Below are 22,540 nucleotides of genomic sequence, written 5' to 3' on the forward strand. Positions count from 1 at the left end.
GTTTACACACTCATTGCGTATGCCCGACCGCTAATATATATATATACATATCAACAAAATCTCGAAATTTTAAAATTGTGTCAAAAATGCTCTAATATATCTTGCTGAATGAAAGTTGCTCGTAGACATTTTTTATTTTTGATGTACCAGCAAAATACTGGATAGTTGCAAATATGATTATTATAGAGGGGTAGTACGGACAATGGAGCAAGAGTGGAATTTTCGAGAAGGAGGGGGGTGATTTTACAATATTACCCCAACAATTTTGAATTCTCACAACTGACATTTCCGACACATGGATTAAGGGGGTCTGGTCTGGTCAGGAATTTCCGAACCGGGGTTTGGAACTTTTTGGCATCACATGGAATGGATTTCTTTGGTTTTGCCCCCCAAGTCAGGGCAAGATCATTTTCTTGACTCTCTATTTAATGGGTCATTAAATTAAAATTTAAATTTAATTGTAATGATTTATATTTTAAAATTTATTATATATATTATATTTATAAAAAATTAAATTGATTAAATATCAAAAGAATTAAAAATTGTTTGTTTTAAAAAAATTAATAAATAATTTTATTGTTTAATAAATTTTTTAGTTTACATGATTTTTAATATCCAATCGATTTAATTTTTTATAAATATAATATACATAACAAATTTTAAAATATAAACTGTTCGAATTATAAAAATTAAATTTAAAAGTTAGCCCAATAATCTATTAAATAAAAAATCAAGGAGAGGATTTAAGGGGAGAATCCTTTCTGCCCCAAACCACACTTGCTCTCTGCTTTGCTTTTTGTCAGTGAGGATTTTCTTCATTTTTGTTTGTTTATTCCTGATTACATGTCTACTTGCTCACCATAATCTCAATACAAATTAAATACTATTTCTCTGTTTGGATAAAGGTAATTGTGTATTAGATTAATATGATTGAACACTCCAAAGTTGGACTAGTCTAGACTCTAGAGTTAAGTGTACACTTTATACTATTTTTATCTATTTATTTTATGGGATAGGTTTATCTTCTCTTCCCCTGATAAAAAAAAATAGTTTCTATTCAACTACTTAACTAATTATAATACAATTTAGATAATTTTATATAAACAAAATTTGTTTATTATTATTATGATTTTTTTTTATAGAATGTTAGGTTATATATATATATATATATATATATTTATTAATATCCTTCACTTATATTTATCATTATAAGAATAACATTACACGTTCATCTTAATCTTAATATTCTATACTAACATTATTTTATCATATTTCTAACCATAAGATATTTCAGATAATTAGTTACTACTTCATTAAGCAAAAAGTTATCACATTTTATGATCCCATAATATTTACACAAGTTTAGTAACATAATTTCCAAGATTTATATAACATTTTTTTTTCCTTTTATATAGATTATCTTTCAACTATAAATCATAAATAAATTCCATATTCCAGCACTATTGGACTTGTGCCCAACACTAGAACCAAAAAATGCATAGCCTCATGGGTTGGGCCTAAGCAAAAATGGCCCAACATTATTTGTTATCAAAGCATGGATCAAAAGAATTAGCCTATCATTATCGTAAATTTTATGGATGTATTATTCAAGGATTTAAATACACTATTTAAATAAATAATAAAAATTAGAAACAACAAAGCCGTCTTAGCTCAGCTGGTAGAGCGCATGGCTTTTAACCATGTGGTCGTGGGTTCGATTCCCACAGACGGCGCTGATTATATTTCTTTTTATTTTATGCTGCTTCAGATGCACGCAGAGTCTCTCCTCCATTTCCATCATCATCGTTCTTCTTCTTCTTCCATGGCCTCCTTCGTAACCCTAAACAGACCGTCTTCCAATCTTCACTCTCTATCATCCTTTTGTTTCATTACATCGCCGCTTCCCTCTTCTTCCACTCACCAGTGGCAACTGAAGCGGCGATTCGAGAAACGAAAATTGTTGAGGCTGTGCGCTAGCTATGAGGTCGATGGAGGTTTCTCAGATACAAGTGGAGGAAGGAAAGAAGCAGAGGAAACTAAATGGAACGCTTCTCAGTATGAAGCTCTCCTCAAAGGAGGTGAACAGGTCACCTCTGTTCTTGAAGAGATTGCCAAGCTTGTAACTACTTCTCTCCTCAATTATCTTAATATTCTCTGTGAATTTTTTGCCCTTAAAACCCTAAACCCTTTATTGTTTGCTAGAAACTGAGTCTGTTTACCTTCAAGTGTTTCTTGGTTGAATGATTTTTGTATTTTCTTTTATTCTTATTCAATTAATTTTCAAGTTCCATGGATGCCTATTTTAGACTTTCTAGATTGTTGATTGGACAGCTTGGTTTACTTGCAAACTATAGCATGGATAAACCCAAAACCCTTTTCTTTAATTGGGTGTTCCTGACACCTAATTTGCTTGTTTTAAAATGTCGGAGGTTTTTCTTGAATAATCTGAAGTTTCTCCATGATAAGATGCATATTAATGTAAAATTGATTATCTGGAGTGATGTGGGTCACAGTTGGTAGTTGCTCGTTATCATCTGCAAACACATTTCAGGTTGTACCTAAGATAACTAGAGGGCCAACAGACATGTAAGGAAATACAGGGTATACTTGCCATACAAAAATATGAATGCTTGCTTAAAGTTGCTCTTATGCGGCAGCGGAAATTCTAATCTGTCTGTTTATTAATTTTTATGGCGGTAGTCTCTCTCTCTCTCTCGTTTTAGGCTAGTCGTATGTTTGTTTGGTATGTCGGCCTTGTAATGATTAATGACATGATTCTGCAATGTTTTTACCACGTAATATGTTTTCATTCTCTTAATCCCAATCAATATGCATAATTTTGGTTTCGTGATGAGATGCCTTGTTATGTAGAGATTAGAAATTTGCTTAATGCATCAGGCTTAAGGGTCATCAATTCTAGGAAAATTTGCTCTTATTCTTGATTTTTGATTTGTATAGTATGATATTCTTCATTGTTTCCGCTGTATTTCATTTGTTAATATGGGACCCGATTTGCAATTGGTCATCGTAATACTATTTCTGGGTACAAGCCCTGCAGCATTGCTTACTACGGGTCACCTTTCCACTTTGAAAATTACTAAGTTTGTTTTGCTGTCAGGGTTGGATACTGGATTTCTAGTTGAGGACATATTAATTCACAGTATTCTTGTTCAGATTACGATTCTCTTGAAAACTGAGGCTTAATAGTTGAAGGACAATAAGAACTTTCGTTGAACATATCACTTTTTCCTAAACAATGGGGAAAAGAGTTCCTCTCTAAGTCATTAACAATAAATCTTGTTATTCACTTCATAGTTTAGTTTTTGTTAACTAAGCAACCGAAAAATTCAAGGAAATGTACACTAGCTTAACCTTGACATTTGCATCCCTGCCACTTGTCCTGGGTCCACGGCTACCAAATGTTGAACTTATATTCACATATTAAATTTGCAAACAATGAAAGATGTAATAAATTTATTGAGTGCTGAAGACCTTTTAAAACAAAATCCAAACTTAATTGTGTTCTTTGTCATAAAAAACTGTCTCTGAGTGTTAAGTGGATATACTGATTTGTTTAGGATCAGCATGGGTGTTATTATTACACTATGTTATCAGTCATTTGAGGAGTCAACAGTCATCTTCCTCATATCTCTGAAAATATTGCAATGGTCAGAACCCTCATTCTTCGAGGTGACTTGCTATGTTTAATTTCCAAGATAGACATAATTTTACCCTTTTTGTTTTGACTCAACCTGCCTACTATATTCTGAGTATCACAAGTGCTACATATTCTTACCTCGTTTTGACAATTTGCAGTTGAGACAACGACTTGTTGAGTTGAATCAACCGTGCACAATTCAACCTGTTAACTCAGAAACCGAGCTACATTTGTAGTGCATGGATTATATATATGTAGAAAATATAAATATGTTATCGTAGGTTGCAAAATTCATAATCATTACTCTATGTGCTCTTTACAAGCCTATTCTTGGAAGCTTTAGTAACATTGCTTCAAAGTTTTTTAAGTTGTTTCTGATGACATAAGGATCCAATATTTTTTTGTAAATCACTGTTTGTTATTTACATGTGGGTGCAGTTGGAAGATATGAACATGGATGAAGGATCTGAGAAGTTGGCAGTGGAGTTGGCTGCACAAGGAGTTATTGGGAAGAGAGTTGATCAGATGGAGTCAGGGTTTATGATGGCCCTAGATTACATGATCCAACTTGCTGAGAAGGACCAAGATGACAAAGTACTAATTTCAACCTTTTGTTTCACTTTCTCATACTTTGGAGGGCCATCAATTGGTACTATCTTTACATATTCATGTTTATTCATTGAGTTTAACTAAACTATTTATCTATCAAGTAATTTTTGTTATTGCAATTGTTGTTGTTGTTGTTGTTATTCTTATTGTTATCAAAATCTTTCGTTGAACCTGAATTATTTACATGGTGGATATCCAATTTTGATGTTGTATGGTTTGATATTGAAATGGACAGTCCTCTATTAATTGGCAGTGGCTTTTCTATCTAAGACGTATAGCATTTCAACAATATATGAGGGTTTTTCTCATACAATAGTGCCAATGCTTTCAGTAGAAATTTTATGATCTGAAATGGTGCATTTGTTTTTTCTTTTTTTTATAACAGTTAATTGTGATCCTTATCAGCATAAATCACTCCTTCAGTGTCTATCGGGTGATGCAGTCTCCATGGCACGTTATTGCAGTATCTTTTTGTCACATTTAAACAGTTTGCACTCCAAGGATAAAAGTTCTTTTTAATTTTATGAAAGTTTCTAGACCTTTGAAAAGGTGTTTGAATGATGATATTGATTTTGGCTGTAATGTTGGCAAGCCTGATGATTTTGATTTTGACTATAACTGCAATGGTAGTGGTGAGTGCACATTCATCCTAATTGGTGGCTTGGTGCCCATTCTCAATTGGAGCTGCTTCATGTATTTTACTGAGAGCAGCAATTATGGTGGCAATTGTGGCTGAGGAGTGTTGTGCTTCACCTGTTGGCTTTTCTTCTGTGTTACACTTGCACTGCCGTTGCATAGTTTCTCTTGTATTTTGCATGTAGCTCATTACCTTTTTATTGGTCAATTTTTTTTCTTCTTTTCTTCAGCGTTTATTTATTTAGTTATCATCGGATTTTCGTAATTTGATTTAAAAAAAAAACATTATGTGGGCATCAGCAATGGTTTTTGACAATTTGCCAGTTGATTCCCTGCAGCGCAAGTCAATCCTGGAGGTAATCAAGGAGACTGTTTTATCCCACCTTACAAAAAAATGCCCTCCACATGTGAGGATGCTTCTGAACTCAAATGCATGATATACTAATTTTGGTGATAAGGTTGTTGCAGATCTTACCTTGTATTGATTGCTATGCTTTTCTGTTATAAACCTCCTAGGTTCAAGTGATTGGCCTTCTTTGTAGAACCCCTGAGAAAGAGAGCAGACAGGAATTACTTCGACGTGTTGCTGCAGGTGGTGGTGCATTTAAAAGTGAGAATGGCACGAAAATTCATCTTCCAGGAGCAAATTTAAATGAAATAGCCAACCAGGCTGATGATTTACTGGAGGTAATTATTTGAAAGCTTCCTGCATGATTTGCTTTATAACCTCTTACCTTGCATTTGGAACTATAATATCTGTTGAAAAAATTGTTTAACTCATAGTTAATAAAACTTATTTTCAGATGAGAATGGCGACAACTGAATTTTGAAAAAAGAAGAAGAAGATATATTATGACGGGAGAGAAGAAACTTCTTGTCTTAATTTTTAAAGTAGTAGGTCAGAGAAATCATTGTGTTGGGATTTTCTATTTTCTTTGTTAACGAAATTCCTTTTCATGGTAATAATCTAAATAGGATGTATTCCTCTTTGCTGGGTTACGTTTATGCACTTTATTTCCATTCCTTCCTCGTAGGTTCTTTTCTTCTTTTTCTCTAAAAAATTATCGGGGTTCATTAACTGTTGGTTTGCAATATTCAATAGGGGTTGTGGAATTCATGTTTGAAAACTTAGGTTGGGACTTTGTTATTCCATGATGAATGTATCACCCTACGGCAACAACAATGTGGCAGGCATCTAAAGTTACTATTCACATATCAAATAAGACAAATTTTATTTTATTTTTTCTAAATTCCATAATCTGTACTGTTGAGGGGTTGGATGCGCTGTTTGAGAAAATAGTTTTCGAAATTTATTCACATTTCAAATAAGATAAAATTTTCAGAAAAATAGTTTTCGAAAACAATTTGCCAAATAAATTTTCCATGCCAATTTCCTCTTTTTCTGCTTTTGAGAACAAAAAACAGTTTAAAAAAACAAGACCAAACACGTCTTCAACTTTTTTGTGTTTTTCAATAGTACAGCTTACAAACATTACAATCACAATGGTATGCAGCCTAATCAACGTAGCCAATAGTGTACTGTGGATCTACTGCGTTTCATATTTTGTTTTTCATTATATCAAAGTAAAATTGGCACTCTTTCTTGACAATTTAAGTGAAGCTCAATCATTAGTTTATCCATTAATGGTTCATACATTGTTGGGCAATTTCCTAACAACTTATGCTTTTGAAACAATGTGTTTTAAACATGGTATCGGAGCTCAAGTTGGGAGAGATATTGGGTTCAAGTTTCACTGTCTGCATTTAGTCTCCTTTTGCATTCTTCTCTTGTTTGCATTCAAAAATCTTTGTGTGTAAGGATGCTTGCATCTCCACGTGCAAGACGGAATTGCATGTGAGGGAGAGTGTTGGAGAGCTTGGTATATATTGTTGGGACTAGTGGTGTTCTACCAGAGCTTAGGTTAGGGGAGGTATGTTGTTCAAGTCTCTCTATTTGAATTATGTTTCTTTATGTATGTCTATTTGCATCTCCACATGCAAGATGGGGTTGCATGTGAGGGAGGGTGTTGGATAGCTCAATAATACATGGGCCCATTTCCCTAACTTTAAGCTGTTGGGAAAATTGGTGACTTAATAGTCTCTTCATGCAAAAACTTGAAAGCATTTTTTATTGGCATCCCAGGGTAGTGATTCTACTCAGATTTTACCAAGAATTATGCATCTTTTCATGAAACTTATTCTGATTTGACTAACGTTAACGATTAAGTTTTCCTATTCGTATGTCTCATTGAATCACTAATATAACAATGTGTCAAAGTAGTTATGTAGGGTGTCTATCAGTATATAATGCGTTTGGATTACTTTATCTTCTGGATGCTTCTTTATTTTTGCAGACAATGGAATCCCGACCTGTGGTCCCGGATAGAAGGCTACTCGCAAGGCTTGTTTTGATCAGAGAGGAAGCTAGGAATATGATGGGAGGTGGAATACTAGACGAGAGAAATGACCGTGGTTTAAATACGCTTCCTGAATCAGAGGTCAGTTTATATCTATTTGGAGATTTAAAATCATGAATCAGATTGGAAAACCAGGCTAATTCATTTTCCTAAATAACTTATTCCTCATGAAACAGCTTTAAAAAAAATTATGATTTCTGTTGCAACTTACCTGCTAATTTTTTTTTTTAATTGATATTTTTAATTTTACTGCGAGCTTGTTTCAATGCAGGTCAACTTTTTAACTAAGCTTGTAGCTCTGAGGCCTGGGAAAACTGTGCAGGAGATGATAAAAAATGTGATGCAGGGAAAAGATGAAGGTGCAGACAACTCCAGCAGTGATGAGGAAAATACTACTCATGTTTCAAGTGGAATTGCAGGCAGGGTAAGTACTATCACCTTGAATATGAAGATTGTTTATAAAAACCAAAACGCAAAAAATGAATAAAATATTGTAATCTAGATGAATGCATGTATGCTTGGGACTGCTGTTGGTATGCTGACCCTATTGTCGTGATTTCCAGGCTAGTGTTACAGGGTATAAACCATTACCTGTGCGGCCTGGCATGTTTCTTGAGACTGTCACTAAGGTACTTGTCACTATCATTTATGCTCATAGTGTAGTATTAGTTAGTGCGGTTATTTCAAGCCTAGTGAACTTGAGGACATGATATATCGAAAAATGTTGAATTCATTGAATTTGATAAAAAAATCATGGATGTCCTCGAGTTCATGTAGGCTTTACTTTACTGCCAGTCATCTATATAATGTGTTGCAATCACCTCATTGGCTAGTTGGAAAAATCTCTTTCTTTTGTAGAAGAAAAGTGTGAGCACGATTTTGTGAGATCACTGACATACACTTTTTTGGTATGTCTGTGGGGGTACTCGTCAGGTCTTAGGAGGCATATATTCGGGAAATATCTCTGGCATCACAGCACAGCATCTAGAATGGGTAACTTAGTTTCTTTCTTCTCTATCTCTCTGTCAAATTGTCACTAGGGCATTTGATTTTATCATTGAATGGTGAACAATCTATAATTCTTTCCAAGAGGGCCAAGGCTAAATGATTAAAAAGATGTAGATCTTGTAACTAACTTAGAAAGTTTTTTGGTCACTTCTCTTGCAATGTAAGCATCCATGGTTCAAATGAAAATATTCATTTGGTTTTGGTCCCAAGAGTTTCATTACTTGATTGATAGCTATGCTTGTTTAATACTACTTTCTCATTGTCTTGAATCAATCCCTGTCAATTCAACAGTGTCTAGTTTTTTGCTTCAAATATTTGTGTCAATGGGCTTGTTAAATTATTTCCTTTGTGTGTGGTTCACTAGAATGAAGTGGAATGGAATGATTGATCATTCCATCAACGTATCTATTCCCATATTTGGTTGACTAAAAAAACAATGAAAAATGTATTACAAATGGAATTATCATTCACCATTGTAAGGATATAATCCTTCATAAGGGAGTCTAAGGAATGGCCATTCCATTCTTATTCCAGTGAACCAAATAAAGCATTAGGAACATCTACTTACGAGGTTGTAAGAAATCCTACACTACTTTGCAGTAGTAACTCGCTTTTCAATATTGTTGATCTTCCGTCCAGGTTCATCAAAAGACACTTCAAGTTCTTCAAGAGATAGCATTCTAGGTTTCCTACAGCAGGCATCGAATGATGCAGTATCTTGTACATCCAATTTTGATTGCGATTCAAGCGAAGAAGATTATTTATAGTCAAAGTTTTGTGAATAAGGTAACACTATGAAAATTACTGAATGTAGAATATTGACAGACCTTCTTGGTAATCGTTGATGCATCAATTCTTTAAGGTGTATATATGTGTGTGGTTTTAATATAAATTTTAGACCACAGTTGCACTAGCAAAGGCTATGAAGCCATTTTGTTTGGTGTTTTCCCTCATTTTCGAAGCAAATGCGCAACAGCAAGTGCATATAGAAAATTGATTGATGATATTTTTCTAGGATTATGAGATGATGTTGGCAAGTATTTGTTCAAATTGGAAGAACCTTAATGATACCCCACCATTAATGCATTGTTTCTGGATTTGTTGAGGGCGAGAAAAAAAAAAAAAAAACGCAAAGGAAATTATTTAATTCTTAATTGGCAATCTTGAAGACGACCAGGAAAAGAAAATATGATGAGAAACTAATTCACTTCAGGCATGATTTATGCTTTACTTTTTTGTGACTGCAGTCTTATATTATTTTTTTTAATTTTAAAAAATTTAACATGCTATTATTTTATTTATGTCATGATGATAGGTTTATTAGTTAGATTAACTTGTACATTCTTCGAATCTAGCAATGAAACTGCCACTGTCAAGAAGTAGAGTGATTGTGATTTGGCTGAAACCTTGAGAAATCAACCACTCTCACTATTTTTGTTTACAGCATAGTCTTTGACACATCAATGTCACATTAAAGTAAATTATACCTTTTCTTGTTCTTTGACAAAAATGGATGAACTAAACACAAGTTCCTTCATCTCACAGGGCTCAATCTGGAAAGTGACTGCAAGGAGGTTCAAGCATCAACACCAACTTTTGTCCACTAGCCATGCTTGACCCTACCTTTTACCTTGTCTTTCTCAAAAAGAGAATCAAGTCTCTCAGCTACCATTGTGCTTCAAATCCCGCTATTAGGGTCTGTCTGTCGCAACTTATTCTAAATTGAAGGTGATGATCTGTAAGTCGAATCTAAAAGTACCCTCCCTAGTGTTAAGATAATTGGATTTTTACAACTTATTAAGTTATTTTTAACGCATAAGCTGCAACACAATCTCAAAATAAGGAAAATCATAAGCAACTTATTAAAGTCACAACAAACAGCTTCTAGTGTTGCAAGCTAATAAAACTCCCCTTTTCTTGAACAGCTTCTTGGAAATTAAGGGGTGGCTTTTGCTAGGGGATTTTTTTTTTTGGTGAAATAATAAAAAAAGCCTTATAGTTTTGTAAGAACTTGTTGATCCACCAAAATCAATTGGATTTGAAACTTATATTTCATTCAAATTGACAAATAATTTATTAACAAGAAAATACTCTACAATTAAGTGAAATGAACTAGGCTGTTGGTGCGATTTATATTCGGCTTGTTACAAGATTTGTTCAATATCAACTTGTTATGTAAACAAGTTAAACGTAAACACATTAATCTTAAGTCAAATTTTAATAATCTATTTTTCAATTCGACTTGTTTACAACTCCCTAACTGACCAAGCAAAAAAGTTAAAAGAAATATACGCAAGAATCATATGGTTTTGCGAGGTCCTAATTGTACAGTTTTGGAATTTTCATACATTGGTTTAACTTGATAGTACATTTTTGGAAGTAATGTAGATTACTAATTTGTAAAATGACAAGTTCAATGATAAAGCAAATCATCCATATGCTTTTTTGCTTGGTCCAATCACTAGTAATGATGAAGATGATATTGGAGGTCAAGTTACCAGAAAATTGGAAAGCACCCCCATGTGTAGGTTGGGCCCAATTGTTTTGCAATTTAATCTCACCATTAACGCAATGTACATACACATCAGAAAGAACATGCTAATGATTCTAGTAGTGACTTGCCAAAAATAAAATAAATAATTATAGTAGTGTTGGGACATGAAGATGATGCAAATTGCAAGAAAGGATGTGATGCTACATTAATATTCCCCCAATTATGCACCAACTTTTTTTCCCCATGTCCCCATGCCTTTCTCCTTTTGCACAAAGCACATGTATATATATATATATATATATATATATAAATATACATGGGTAAATTACATTTTGCACCAAATTTCACTTTTAACCCCTACACATGAAATTATGATAGTTAACTCCCTACACTTCTGGTCAAATCTCACTTTGGTCTTTTTATATGAAATTGTGATAATCAACCCCTTATACTTTTGGTCAAATCTCAATTTGATCTCTATGCAAGTGTCAATGTCTTATTTTTGTTACTTAGTTGCTTAAATCTTTAACAAAATCTAGTCACGTGACAAGAGTATGACTACGATATGAGGATAAAAGAGGAAAATGATCTACATTTTCTACCAATACATACTTTATTTCAAAATTTACATCAAATTATGATTGTATTAGGCTAAAACAAAACGTAAATTGTAAACAATTAAGAAGATGAACTAGGATTTTGAATAAATTGGAACCAAGAAACTCTGTTCTTTACGGTAACATAATCTTTTGTTTATTCATCTTTCTTTCTCTTTGATTTTTTTATCGCACTTTTTATTTATTTCTAAAGCTCTATTTTCTTGCCTATTCGTCGCAATTTTTACCATACGAACACACACACATACACATACCATATTATATAACTCTCACGTGCTTATCATGTAGGACAAAGTGTATTAGTGGGAAACATGAATGATTTTCCTCTCTTATCCTCATTTCATATTCACATTTTTGTCACATGATTGGATTTTGTTAAAAATTTAAAAATGAAGTAACAGAAAAGAGACATTGACATTTGTGTAGGGACCAAAGTGAGATTTGAGCAAAAGTGCAGGGGGTTGACTATCACGATTTCATGTATAGGGACCAAAGCAAGATTTGACCAGAAGTACAAGGAGTTGATTGTTATATTATATGTGTAGGGGTCAAAATAAGATTTGGTGCAAAGGACGGGGGTATAAAGTGTAATTTACCTATATATACACACACTTTTGAGTATATATTTTTTAATTCATTTATTAAACTCATGTCATTTGAAAATAAAATTTTCAAACTCAGCATTGGTTTGGCATGATGGGGTGGGGCGAGTTTGGGCTAAAATAATCACAAAAAGATAAAGTAAACTTTTAGTTCTAGGCTAAAAAATGTCATATCCAAACCACAATCATTTTATTTTTTCTCTTGCAAAAGTTAAAAAAGTCAAAAAACTCATTTCAAACGACACTTTTTAACCCCATATTAAAATAGTCGAAAAACCAACTTATATCCCAAACAAAGCCTCATGCAAGTTTAAAAAAACTTCAATGAAGTTGTATTTAATTAATTTATTTTTTTAAAATGACTTTAATTAATTTATCATAGAAAATTTTGAAATCGGGTTTTGTAAAGTCCCTGTGTCTCATATCAGGAATGGAGATAGAGTTCCTGGGCTATAAAAGTAAAAACTTGGACCTTTATATAGTATCGAGGTTTTTTCTCGAGTGGTGAAATCCCTAACAGAACTCCCTAGTTAAGTGTGCTTAGGCTGGTTGGAGTAGTTCTGGGGTGGGTGACCCACTGGGAAGAACAAATCTGTGCGGACGTTGTCTAAAACAGATAATATCAATGACATATGAAGAATTGAGACGTTACAAGTTTTCAACTCATAAATTTAAACCAAGCCACTTAAAGCGTCATCTAATAAAGTTCACCAGAGTAAAATAAAAAAAATTCTTATTGTTGAAAATTTTAATTTTTTTAGAAAGATAATTTGAGTTTTAGAAATACATTTAAAACAACTGGTATAAAAAAATAAAATTTTGTAAGAAGTCAGGTTTAATAAATAATAATATATATATAAAAAAAAACTTAAAACACTTTCCCCAGTGACTTGGATTTAACACTTTTGGTATATCACGATATCTTGAGCTGGGCCCTGGGCCTCCTGGCCAAACTACACGGTGGCCTGAACCCAAGTTGTCTCCCATGCTCTTATTGCATTTTTATGGTTTTAAAATAGTTCCACGTGATATTGTGATCTTTTAGCATATTGCCTAACAGCTATGCATATCATATAAAGGTTTTTACTATATTACCTTTGCATTCTTGGATATATCAAGTACCCTTTGTACTTTTTAAACTAACGAGAGCAATAATCCCTTTTCTTTATAGATTAGTAAGAAAAAGGTTTTTTTTACTATACAGTGCAAATGGTAGCCTAGGAAGACTCATAATTGTGTTTGTTTGGACTGATAATAATCACATTAGTCAAAACTATTTACATTGACTTTGTTTAGTACAATTTATTAAGTTAAAAGTTAATAATATGAAGGTATAAGTTAAAAGCGAGTCATATCTTTCTTTTTAATAAAGATAGGTTCTCAAGGGTATCGAGGGTATGAGTTTGGTGATTGTTTTTGCTATGAGGGACCTACTAACTACCAAAAGCATGCCCTTTTTTTTGTTTTTTTTTTCCTCTCGATGATCTAAACTGTTCATATTTTAAGATTTATCAAAAAAATTATCCATATAAAAAATCATGTTAATCGGATATTCATAATTCCATGATTAGGTCCTAATTGTTTTTAAAAATTTATGAAAGTTATGTTTATCGTTAATTTTTATAAAAACAAATTTACTTTTGTTATAGGGTTGCAAATGTCCAATCAACTTAATTTTCTGTATAAATATTTTACTCGACGAATTCTACAATATAAAAAGAGGCTCGAAATGATGTTGCCTAGAAGCAATACTAGCCTTTTGAGTCCCTTTATGGGGAGAAGGGGTACAAGTGTGCCCGAAAGCACAACAGTTACTGTTGTGCCCCTTGTGGGAGATCTTTCTGAGTATTTTTTGATAATCTGAACTGTTCATATTGTAAGCTTCGTCGAGTATATTATCCATATAAAAAATCAAGTTGATTGGATATTCGTAATCCTACAACCAAAACACATTTGTTTCTATAAAAATTAACGATTAACATAATTTGCATAAATTTTTAAAAACAATTAGGACCTAATTATTGGGTTATGAATATCTGATTAACTTGATTTTTTACATGCATAATATTCTTGATGAACCCTATAATATGAACTGTTTAGATCATCGAAAAATACTCGGGAAGACCTCCCACAAAAGGGCAACAATAATTGTTGTGCCTTAAGCCACAACAGTAGCCCCTTCTCCCCCCTTTATTAGCTTCTAAATGATCAACTTATTCAAGGTATTTCTACTTAATAAACTATAAACAAAAAAAATTGCATGAAAATAGTATAACACAAACTCTCATATTAGAATACATTATAATCAACTCATTTAAATTATACAACCAACCTGTTGAAGAGGGCTTTGACCATGTAAACCTTATCGATAGTGTTACATGCACTAATTAGTGTATTAACTAGTGTGTCAATACTAGTTATGACATTATTATTGACCTCACTCATTATACAAATTACAAATATAAAAAATTTCTTAAATTATGTCACATCATCAATTGATAAACTAGTTAATACACTAACTAGTGCATATAGTATTATTCAAACACTATTCACAACAAACAAATTTACTTAGGGTTAGTTTGGAAAGTGGGTTGGTTTTTTGACCTCTTTTTGCTATTTTAACCTGGAGCTAAAAAATCTTGTTTGGGAATGCCTTTTTAAATTTTTGTGAGAAAAATAATGTAATAATTATGAATTGAATATAATGTTTTATCTTATTAAATTAAAAAATTAATTTTATTTTTTTGTGACTAAAATAGCCCCAAATCCAATGCAACCATTCTTTCCCAACAAAGCCTAATCTATCTATACTATATATTAAGCAAAAGGGGGGTTTTTAACCCCAAACCTTGTGGGAGCTCCAATCTCTCAATCTAAATTTTCTGATTTTTTGATTTAAAAAAAGAAAAATCCTTAGCATTTATTAACTTCTCCCAACCCCCAAGTCTTACCCTCATAATAACACTTTAATGCATTAAGAACAAGCATAAAAAAAATTCTTTGAAATCCAACACATATGAATTTATTGAAAAATCCCAACACATATGATTATTATCCCTCATAATAACACTTTAATGCATTAAGAACAAGCATAAAAAAAATTCTTTGAAATCCAACACATATGAATTTATTGAAAAATCCCAACACATATGATTATTATCCCTCATAATAACACTTTAATGCATTAAGAACAAGCATAAAAAAAAATTCGTGAAAAGTCTAACACATATGATTATTATCAAAATATTAAATTTTAATATAATATAATAAAAAAAAGAAGACATTTAATTCCTTGAAAAGTCTAACACATATGATTATTATCAAAATATTAAACTTTAATATAATATAAAAAAGGAAAAAAAGAAGACATTTAAAATAAAAAAAAAGACATTTAAAAATCGAAATTCACATATATAGATAATTGTAAATATATTAGGAAAAATGGGGTTTCTAAACCCCAAGCCTTGTGGGAGATTCAATCTCTCAATCTTAATTTTCTGAATTTTTGATTTAAAAAACAAATCTCAGCATTTATTGATTTGGTCAAAATCCCCTGATCAGCATTTATTAACTTTTTTTTCAATCCACATGCCTGCATTTATTGATTGGGTCAAAATCCCTGATTAGAATTTAAAATCCCCTCATAGAAATAATTATAGATACAGTCAGTGCATAGTTACTGCAGTAGCCTTTTTAATTTCTCCTGTACACTATGGTTAGTAATAATATTGTTAAATTATTTTTATAAAAAATTTTAAAAAACATAATTTATATATTAAAAAAAATTAAAACAAATATAAATATCTATAATTATCCTGTGCATAGCACGGGTGATAGGCTAGTATTATATAAGGAAAAAGTGATTTCTAACTCACAAACCTTGTGGGAACTCCAATATCTCAATCTTAATTTTTTAAGTTTTTTATTTTAAAAAAAAAACCTTAGCATTTATTGACTTCTCCTAATTCACAAGTCTTTTTGATTTCTCTCATACCTACTACTACACCATTTTCAACTTCTCCCACACACTATAGTTAGTGATGAGATTGTTAAATTATTTTTATAAAAAATCTAAAAAAATAATTTGTATATTAAAAAAAATCTAAAACAAATATAAATATCTATATCTATCTATCTATCTATCTATATTATATATATAACCAAATGTAGTTATTTTGTCAAAAGCCTCAAAATATTTATTCTTAAATTCTTATAATTTTAAAACTCTCTCTTTCCTACGTGAAAACCTTCTTTGATTGCTTTTTATGTTTTCTATTTTTCTTCATTTTCTATTTGTTTGATTAATTAAAATTAAAAGTAATTTCATTGCTCATAGATAAAGATTTGAATTTCAAAATTCCTCCGTATAGATAAACATATAAAAACTGAAAATTAATTTTATAGTCTACAGATAAAGATAAAAATTAAACAATTAATTTAAAAAAATTAATTTCATAACTTATAGATAATTTAAAATTTCTTCCCATAAATAAACAAATAAAAGTTGATAAATAACTTATAAAAATTAATTTCATGACCTACAAATAAAGATAAAGATTAAATAATTGATTTTTTTTAAAAAAAACGAAATTGCTCATTTCTCCCCCTTCATTTTGTACTTTAATTAATTTCATTATATATAAACATATAAAAATTCATAAATAATTTATGAAAGTTTATTTCATGACCTATAGATAAAGATAAAAATTAAAAAAAATTATTTAAAAAAAATAATTTCATGACTTATAGATAAATAAACATATAAAAATTGATAAATAATTTATAAAAATTAATTTCGTGGCCTACAGATAAAGATAAAGATTAAATAATTGATTTTCAAAAAATTAAAATAATAAAATTTAGATAAAGATATGATTTGTTAATCTATATATCTATGAAAAACATATATATCTAAATCTTTATTTTGATTTACTAATATATTTTTTTCTCCTATCACATATTATCTTTTTTTTTATTTTAAATTTTTTATCTTATGAAATATCCTTATCTATAACTTCTCATTTCCTATTAAATTCTTAACATTCTGTTGATAATTTTTATTATTCGTTATTATCTACCAAGCGATGAAGATTAAAAAAAAAAAAAATTATTGGCTTTGAATGAGAAAAGTATTAATAATGAAATTGGTTCACCCTGAATGAGAAGAGTATTAATAATAAAATAATAAAGGTTATATGGGAGTAGGCAACACAAAAATCTCACAATAGTAATTTTCTTTACTATATTTATAAAATGTAATAATTTGATATTCTTTCTATCAGTTATTAAAAATAATTTGCATTAAATCATTGTTATGTTTTATTTTTTATTTTTTTATAAGGTTGTCATTCGTTATGGTATTTCTTCAATCACATCTCTAAATTCTCTATTTGAAATTTTTGTTTTTTCAATAATTAAGTTTAGAATCAATTTCTTATCAAATTTATTTTCTTGGTCGTTATTTTATTGAAGGATCAAGACGAATAAAACTTTCATATAATATATGAAATTAATGAATATAATACAAAGATGATAGGGAAGTACTACATATTTGTCAATATCTCTATGTTATTATTAGTTGATTTGCTAGATTATACTATCAATTTAGAGCTCATATGATTTAATTCAATGTTTATGATTTTATTTGCATTCGACCATTTTTTCGTTGAGTAACTGATACAATTTTTTTTTTTGGGTATATAATTATTAAAGCTATCATTTGTTATATTTCTCAAGTACCATTTAAATAATTTTTCATCATATTTTTTTTATAAATAAAATGGATTAAAACTATTCTCTTATATAATTTTTATAATACTATGAAATTCTTATTTTGATTAATTTTTTTAAACTGACGTAGGAACTATATAAGTATTATTCAAACTATGGTGAAGGATTTATACTTTGATATGATATGCGTGTGTCATTGAAATAGGAAATCAAAGATAGAGAGTTGCTAATATAATCAATTAATGATTTGTTTGAGAAGTTCTTTTTATAAGACAACAAACTTAGATTAAATTTTTTTAAAAACTATTTATAAATTATAATTTGATATGGGTAAACCCATAAAGATTATAGCCCACCATTTAGGGCCCAATACACAACTCAAATACTAAGGCCCAGCACTGCCGAAGCCCCATGTAGCAATAAGAACCAATGACATCAAGACACATGTCAAGAGAAGGGCAAGCCACATAAGCAGACAAAAATCTGTAAAGTTATTGCCACGGTACATCGCCATTATTGAAGCCCCTTACAGCATTTATTACGATAACCCCTCTTCGTCGAGGCAGAACGCCTTTACCACGAATAAGATAAGTTAGAGCATAGACTTTCGGCCAAGGTGACAGGTCGAAAGGGACAACAAAATGATTACCAGAGGATATAAGCAGACGTCGAAGATAGGAAGAAGGTTAAACTTTTCTATCTCTAATCTATTTACACGTTCCACTTCTTTCTCTAACTTGCTCTTCGGAGGGTTCGCTGGGGGACTCCCCGTTCCCCGTCGAACTCTTGTGCAGGTCTTCTGGTGGGCTTGGTCATTCGGACATAGGTTTGAGGAGCGTGGATCAGTCCGACCTGTTCCATCTGGAACCTGTTGTATCATCAACTGGCGCCGTCTGTGGGAAAGGTTTTTGTTCCGCGCGCCAGTTGTGCTCATTTGTCGCCAGAGACCTTCTCCCAATAACCCCCTCCTACCACCTGTGAAGGTGGATGGTCACAACTAGATCCATGGCTTCTCACCCCAATGTTCCAGATCATCAAGCCGACCCTCTCAATCCAAATAACCCACCACAGTATTTCACTGAGCTCACCAACAGCATTAACCGCTTGGCCGAGCAAAACTAAGTCCTGATTAATGCTCTACTCCAAAGAAACCTTCCTATGCCTCTTCCACCACCTCCAGATATTCCACCCAACCAAGAACGAGCCCTGAGCCATACTATCCTGCAGCCTAACCCACCCAACTTGGAAGGCTTGCGAGCTCCCCTCCTGGATATAAACCTGCCACCCCGGGCCCCGTATCCATCTGTCCCGGTACCAACCCCCGAGGGAGAGGCCAGTAGCGTCTAGCCCCCGCTCTCCTCCGGTGGTGACAACATTCCTCTCTGGGATGCAGAACTCCGAGACATGAAGCTCCAGCTCCAAGGAGTCATACAGAACATACAGCATAAACCATCCACCACGGCCAACTCGCCATTCGTTGCCTCCATCCGGGACAAACCTCTACCCTCCAAGTTCAAAATGCCCACCATCGACTTTTTCGACGGTACAACGGATCCAGTCGATCACTTGGAGACCTACAGAACCCTCATGATCCTCCATACATTCCCCGACGAGATCATGTGTCGGGCTTTCCCCCTAACACTCAAGGGGTCGGCTCGACTTTGGTTTAGTCAACTGCCAGCAGACTCTGTCTCCACTTTCCAACACCTCAGTGACTCATTCCTCAGCAATTTCATTAGAGCCCAGCGCTAGCGACGTCCAGCAACCCAACTCCTCAATATCCGTTAGACCGAGAGGGAGTCGCTGCGCAGTTTCGTTACCCGCTTCAACACCGAAGCCTTGCAGGTAGCGAAAAACGATGACAAGGTCATCCTTACGGCTTTCGTGGCCGGTCTATGGTCATCTGATTTTCTTTTCTCCCTCTCAAAAAATCTCCCGACCTCTATGGCAGCCCTACTCTCCAAAGCCCAAAAATACATGAATGCCGAAGATTCCCTGGCCGCCCGACAAGACCCAATAGCCAAAAACCCGACCCCCAGAGAAAAGAGAAAGGACTCAGAAACCAGAAATACCCAGTACACTCACCAAACACCTCAGTACAATAATCGACCACCCCGAGCCGATCGGTCGGTGTCAGGCCGACCGCCCGGCCGGTTCGAAAGATACACACCCCTCAGCTCCCCCATGGAACAAGTCTTGAACCAGATTCAGCGAGATTATCCCCTAAAATGGCCCCAACCGTCGCGGTCTCCTTCCAACCGGCGAGACCAATCCAAATACTGCCGCTTCCACCAGGACCACAACCATAACACCAAAGAGTATGTTAACCTCAAAGACTAAGTCAAGGGCCTGATCCGTTAGGGGCGTCTCAGTCGGTTCACAGAAGCTCGCCCCCAGCAGAGGCAAAGGACTGAACCCATCAGGAACAACCGCCAGCACACCCCTCCGCGGCAACCAGCACAACCCAACCAAGGTCATGATCGCCCCCCACAGCAACCCCGGGCACAAGGTAACCCCGCCCCACCCGTTGAAGAAATCAGAGTCATTGCTGGCGGGCTTGCTTGTGGAGGACCATCCCGCTCGGCCCAGCGAGCGGAACTTAGGAAAATAAGGCAAGGCTCAGACAAAGAAGTTGCCACATTGGACCGACCCTCCAAACAACCCAAGTAGTGGACAGAGCCTATCACCTTTATGGATGCCGACTACACAGGCATCCGATACTCTTATGATGACCCTCTCGTCATTTCTATCCTCTTCTCCAACTACAAGGTCAGACGGGTTCTTGTTGACAACGGCAGTTCTTCCGACATCATTTTCTTAAATTGTTTCTGCCAGCTCAAGATCGGGGAAGAAAGTCTTTCCCCTCTCCAAACCCCATCGGTCGATTTTACTGGTAATCGGGTGACCTCCATCGGCTCTATTGATCTTCCCATCACAATCGGCGAATACCCGCGACATACCACAAAGTTACTCATCTTTCTTGTTGTCGACTGCCTCTCTGCCTACAATATTATCCTTGGCCGCACCACCCTAAATGCCTTCCAAGCTATCACATCCACTTTCCATCTTGCCATCAAGTTCCTCACCAATCTTGGAGTTGGCACAGTGAGGGGAGAGCAGACCATGGCCAGAGAGTGTTATGTCGCCTCACTTAAAGAAGTCAAGCTTAAGGAGGCTATGATCAATGAAGAACTCGACGTCAGAGATGATGACAAGCTGGTCAGAGGGGAACCAGTGGAAGAGCTCGTCGAGGTCCTCATCGATCCCACCAACTCGACAAAAACTGCCAAGATCGGCAGCCAACTATCCTCCCAGGCCAAGGCCGACCTCACCGCCCTCCTGATTGAGCACAACGACGTATTTGCCTGGACCCACTTCGACATGCCAGGTATTGACCCCTCTTTCATCACCCACCGTCTGAGCATCGAGCCCCATTTCCGACCCATCCACCAGAAACAGAGCATCTTTCACCCAGAGCGCAATAACCTTATTGCTTCTAAGTAGATAAGCTCCTTGAGGCACAGTTTATCACAAATGTGGACTACCCCAGATGGCTGTCGAATGTGATTCTGGTTCGTAAAAATAATGGTAAATGGCGACTCTGTGTCGACTACTCCGACCTCAACCGAGCTTGCCCCAGTGACAGCTACCCTCTTTTTCGCATAGATCTGCTGGTTGACGCCACGGCCGGCCATCAAATGCTCAGCTTCATGGATGCCTTCTCTAGGTATAACCAAATTCTGATGCACCCGTCCGACCAGGAACGCACCTCTTTCATCACTGACCACGGCACCTACCATTACCGTGTGATGCCGTTTGGGTTAAAAAATGTCAGAGCCACTTACCAACGGTTGGTCAATGCCATCTTCCATCATCAGATAGGCCGGAACATGGAGGTATATGTTGACGACATACTAGTCAAGAGCAAGCTCTCCACTAATCATCTTGCCGACCTGCGAGAGACCTTCAGCACCCTACGGAAGTACCAAATGAAGCTCAATCCGGAGAAATTTGCATTCGGCGTAGGATCTGGGAAGTTCTTGGGTTTCATGGTCAGTCAGCGGGGTATAGAAGCTAACCTCGAAAACATCAAGGCCTTAATTGAAATGCAGTCACCTAGAATGGTTAAGGAGGTTCAACGGCTTACTGGCTGAGTTGCCGCCCTCAACCGCTTCATTTCCTGTGCAACGGACAAGTGCCTCCCCTTCTTCAAAGTTTTTCGGCAAACTTTTGAGTGGATGGCAGAATTCGAAGAGGCCTTTCAGCAGTTGAAACAGTGCATGGCTAACTCCTCTTTACTTTCTCAGGCAATCACGGGCGAACCCCTCTTTCTCTATTTGGCCGTGTCAAACACCGCAGTTAGTGCATCACTCATCAGGGAAGACAGCTCTGTCCAACGACCGGTTTACTATATCAGTCGGGCTCTCAAGGGTGTAGAACAGAACTACCCATTGCTTGAAAAAATGGCCTTAGCCTTGGTCATAGCCTCAAGACGACTCCGGCCTTACTTCCAGGCCCACTCCATTATCGTCCTCATTGACAAACCGTTGAAGAAAATCATGCAACAACCAGAGTTGCCCGGCCGACTTATGCAATGGTCAGTCGAGCTCAGCCAGTTTGATATCTCCTACAGACCTCAAACGACGATCAAAGGACAGGCTGTCGCCGATTTTGTTTTGGAATTCACTAATCCCATTTCAACCACGGCCCTACCACCTCCTCAACCCCAGACTGAGGCAGAAGACCCCCATTCTTGGACCCTCAATGTC

At 34.7% G+C, this 22,540-nt stretch overlaps 1 protein-coding gene and 1 non-coding gene across 8 annotated transcripts; both read left to right on the forward strand.

Moving 5' to 3' along the window:
• The first annotated feature begins 1,660 nt into the window (after positions 1 to 1,660).
• TRNAK-UUU (transfer RNA lysine (anticodon UUU)) lies at positions 1,661 to 1,733 on the forward strand. Its single transcript has one exon. It is a non-coding gene; the product is annotated as a tRNA-Lys (tRNA).
• LOC114267697 (protein PEP-RELATED DEVELOPMENT ARRESTED 1, chloroplastic) lies at positions 1,717 to 10,167 on the forward strand. 7 transcript variants are annotated; one of them, XM_082906771.1, is made up of 10 exons: positions 1,717 to 2,119; positions 4,097 to 4,307; positions 5,228 to 5,310; positions 5,420 to 5,590; positions 7,258 to 7,401; positions 7,592 to 7,744; positions 7,884 to 7,949; positions 8,179 to 8,313; positions 8,968 to 9,114; positions 9,874 to 10,167. In XM_082906771.1, the coding sequence occupies exons 1-8, from the start codon at positions 1,757 to 1,759 to the stop codon at positions 8,203 to 8,205; spliced, it is 1,218 nt and encodes a 405-aa protein (XP_082762897.1). In that variant the 5' UTR covers positions 1,717 to 1,756; the 3' UTR covers positions 8,206 to 8,313; positions 8,968 to 9,114; positions 9,874 to 10,167. The 7 variants fall into 7 exon arrangements, with proteins under 7 accessions (XP_082762897.1, XP_082762893.1, XP_028064573.1 ...); XM_082906767.1 differs by having other exon boundaries at positions 8,254 to 8,313; XM_082906772.1 differs by having other exon boundaries at positions 1,718 to 2,119; positions 4,097 to 4,252; positions 5,242 to 5,310.
• The last annotated feature ends 12,373 nt before the right edge of the window (positions 10,168 to 22,540 follow it).

Source organism: Camellia sinensis, chromosome 14 (genome assembly GCF_055761805.1).
Source record: "Camellia sinensis isolate YWXY chromosome 14, ASM5576180v1, whole genome shotgun sequence".
Taxonomy (NCBI): domain Eukaryota; kingdom Viridiplantae; phylum Streptophyta; class Magnoliopsida; order Ericales; family Theaceae; genus Camellia; species Camellia sinensis.

Coding starts and splice junctions, on each gene's coding strand:
- LOC114267697 (XM_028208764.2), top strand. CDS start 1,757: ATGCTGCTTCAGATGCACGCAGAGTCTCTCCTCCATTTCCATCATCAT. Junction 2,120..4,096: donor TTGAAGAGATTGCCAAGCTT/GTAACTACTTCT, acceptor ATGTGGGTGCAG/TTGGAAGATATGAACATGGA. Junction 7,745..7,883: donor CAAGTGGAATTGCAGGCAGG/GTAAGTACTATC, acceptor CGTGATTTCCAG/GCTAGTGTTACAGGGTATAA.